Source organism: Rhamphochromis sp. 'chilingali' (assembly GCF_963969265.1).
Source record: "Rhamphochromis sp. 'chilingali' genome assembly, chromosome: 17".
NCBI lineage: Eukaryota > Metazoa > Chordata > Actinopteri > Cichliformes > Cichlidae > Rhamphochromis > Rhamphochromis sp. 'chilingali'.
Window position 1 is genome coordinate 488,101 of NC_137944.1, and position 2,500 is coordinate 490,600.

General features: G+C 44.6%; 1 protein-coding gene across 9 annotated transcripts in view; it reads right to left on the reverse strand.

The window, feature by feature from the left end:
* Positions 1-2,500, reverse strand: part of epb41a (erythrocyte membrane protein band 4.1a) — a 57,064-nt gene that overhangs the window by 36,405 nt on the left and 18,159 nt on the right. For all 9 annotated transcript variants that reach the window (XM_080862580.1, XM_080862582.1, XM_080862576.1 and 6 more), the window contains exons 7-9: positions 1,840-2,058; positions 754-841; positions 80-232 (exon numbers count right to left, since the gene is read on the reverse strand). In XM_080862580.1, coding sequence (XP_080718706.1) covers positions 80-232; positions 754-841; positions 1,840-2,058 — 460 coding nt within the window. The remainder of the gene's footprint in view (positions 1-79; positions 233-753; positions 842-1,839; positions 2,059-2,500) is intronic.

Genomic DNA, 2,500 nt, shown 5'->3' on the forward strand with positions numbered 1-2,500 from the left:
AGACACAAACCTGCTGTGAACAAGACTAACAGACCTTAGAAGGACGAAAAACAAAAACGACGTTTTTGTGGCGGTTTACCTCGGATGGTCTTATTTTGATGAAGAAGCTGCTTCGTTTGTATGAGACTTTGAGGACTTTGGGCCAGGGGAAACGGTTGATCCTCAGTTTATCTTTGTAAACCATCAGACCACTGGCACAAACCCCCAGTATGATGTCAACTCCATCCAGATCCTAACAGATATTCAGAATGAAAGAAATAACTCCTAAAGCAATGTAGGCAAATAAATAAACAGGAGATACTGAATGATAGAAAGTTTCCAGCCCAGTCAGCACGCAGTGGTCTAAAGGATGCTCCTTGGATCACTACACCTGGTTATGTTTACTTCATCTGGACTGTTAAGCTCTTTTCTGACTGGTGGTGCAACCGACGTGTGCTGCTCCCAAGCATCCACAGGGGGGCAGTATCATCTTCAAAGTGCTCTCCTATATTTATTTTTAATAGCTGCTCTGATGTGAGGAGAATGACCTTATTTCTGGTGTGCACACTGTCACACTGCACAGACGCCACAGGGAGCACCACATTCATGCCGACATGTTAGAGGACAGGTTCTCTGTGAAGTACGTGAACTACCTGCTCCCAAAGTTAGCATGGAAAACAAGGGTGAATCACTACTCACTATTTATTGATTGGAGCAGTTAAAAATAGTCTATAAGGAAGAACAGGAATAATAAGAGCAGCTGAGGATGCTCACCTTGGCCTGGTGGAGGTCCACTCCATACATGGAAAGTTTCTTGGCATTCTCCAGGAACATCAGATCTGCCTGCGCTGGGCTCATGGATCTGCGATGGCACCCCAAAGAAATCCAAAATCTTTAGCTTCTGTGACACTGACTGAATCCACACTTGGATGTTAAATGTGTAACGGCGTCAGCTGCTTTACTACATGTTTCACTTTAGAAACAAGTGTTTCCACTGCAGCTGCCTCCACCAGTGTGTGAATGTGAGAGTGAACTGTACAGCGCTTTGAGGGCCCTGAAAAGTGCTGTATAAATGCAATCCATTATTATTATTCCATGAAGCTCACACACAACTTGACCGTTCAATTATTTCTGATGTTTGTTAGCTTAACTTCCCTGTCTGCAAAGACACATGTCACATGTTAGTGATGCTGCGGACGTTTCCGTCTATCGCATGTGACCGATCGACGGTTTCGCACAAACCTGAGATACTGACAAGTTTTTTATCTGGACGTGGACATAATGTGCAAACTCTCAGCTTTCATTTGAAGGTATTCACATCCAAATTGGATGAAGGGTTTATGAGCGTCAGCTCCTTAACATGTGCCACCCACTTTTTACAGGGACCAAAAGTAATTGGACAGTTGATTGACAGGCTACTTCATGTGCAGGTGTGGGTGATTACGCCGTTACGTCATTATCAATTAAGCAGATAAAAGGCCTGGAGGTGATTTGAGTGAACAGAACAGACAACATGTGGTCAGAGGAGCTCATGCAGGTGAAACAGGCCATCCTTAAACTGTGGAAACAGAAAAACTCATCTGAGAAATTGCTACAATATTAGGAGTGCGAAAATCTACAGTTTGGTGCATCCTGAGAAAGAAAGAAAGCACTGGTGAGCTCAGCAACACAGCAACTCGTGAACTTTACATAAATTCTCTGCAATAAGTGGCAAGACAGTGGCCCAGTGGTCACTCCAAGAGTGTACTGGGTTCAAATCCACCATCATCCCAGTGAGAATGTGGTCGCCATGGATAAGTGGAAGAAAATAAATGGATGGATCTACAACTAATGAAATAAGAGTTCCACTGGGTGACTGACCTGTATGTGCGGTGCAGCTCCATCATTTTGTCCTCCAGCTCCTTGGTTTGACCTTGGGCCATTTTCATTTCTTTAGCATATTCACTGCCGTGCACTTCAGGGTCATATTCACCAAGTTCTGACTGCAAAGCGTAGGAGCCCAGCAGAGCCAAAGTAACGAAGGAGCAGGGAAGGCGGCCCTGGAGGATGTCCTTTCGCAGTTGGAGACAAAGATAGTATCTGCAATGCACATGCAGTTCTCACATTAATTATAGATAGATGGTAAAGGACCTGGATTAATACAGGCGTACTGTGAGATGTGTTAAAGCCCCAGAAAACTATGGTGGAAACCAGAGTCAGAGCTGAGCATCAAAGGTATATTTGATCCAGCTCGGACTCACAGAGGCTGGTCGGGTTGTTCCCGGGAAAAATTGCTTCACCTACTGAAATAATACATAACCAATGTCAATCTGGAGAAGGTCAAATAATACTGGAAGGAAAGATGGAGGCTCCACAGGTTAGAAACAGACATGCAGCTTGGATCCATCTGTGCCGCCATCTGACTGACTGAAAACTTCTTAAATGCCACAGAAAGCTCTGAAGCCTCCAGCTGATAAACTGGACGCATTTTCATCCTTGTGGGAACTAAAAACACACACATGGACTACACACCCCGTCCACT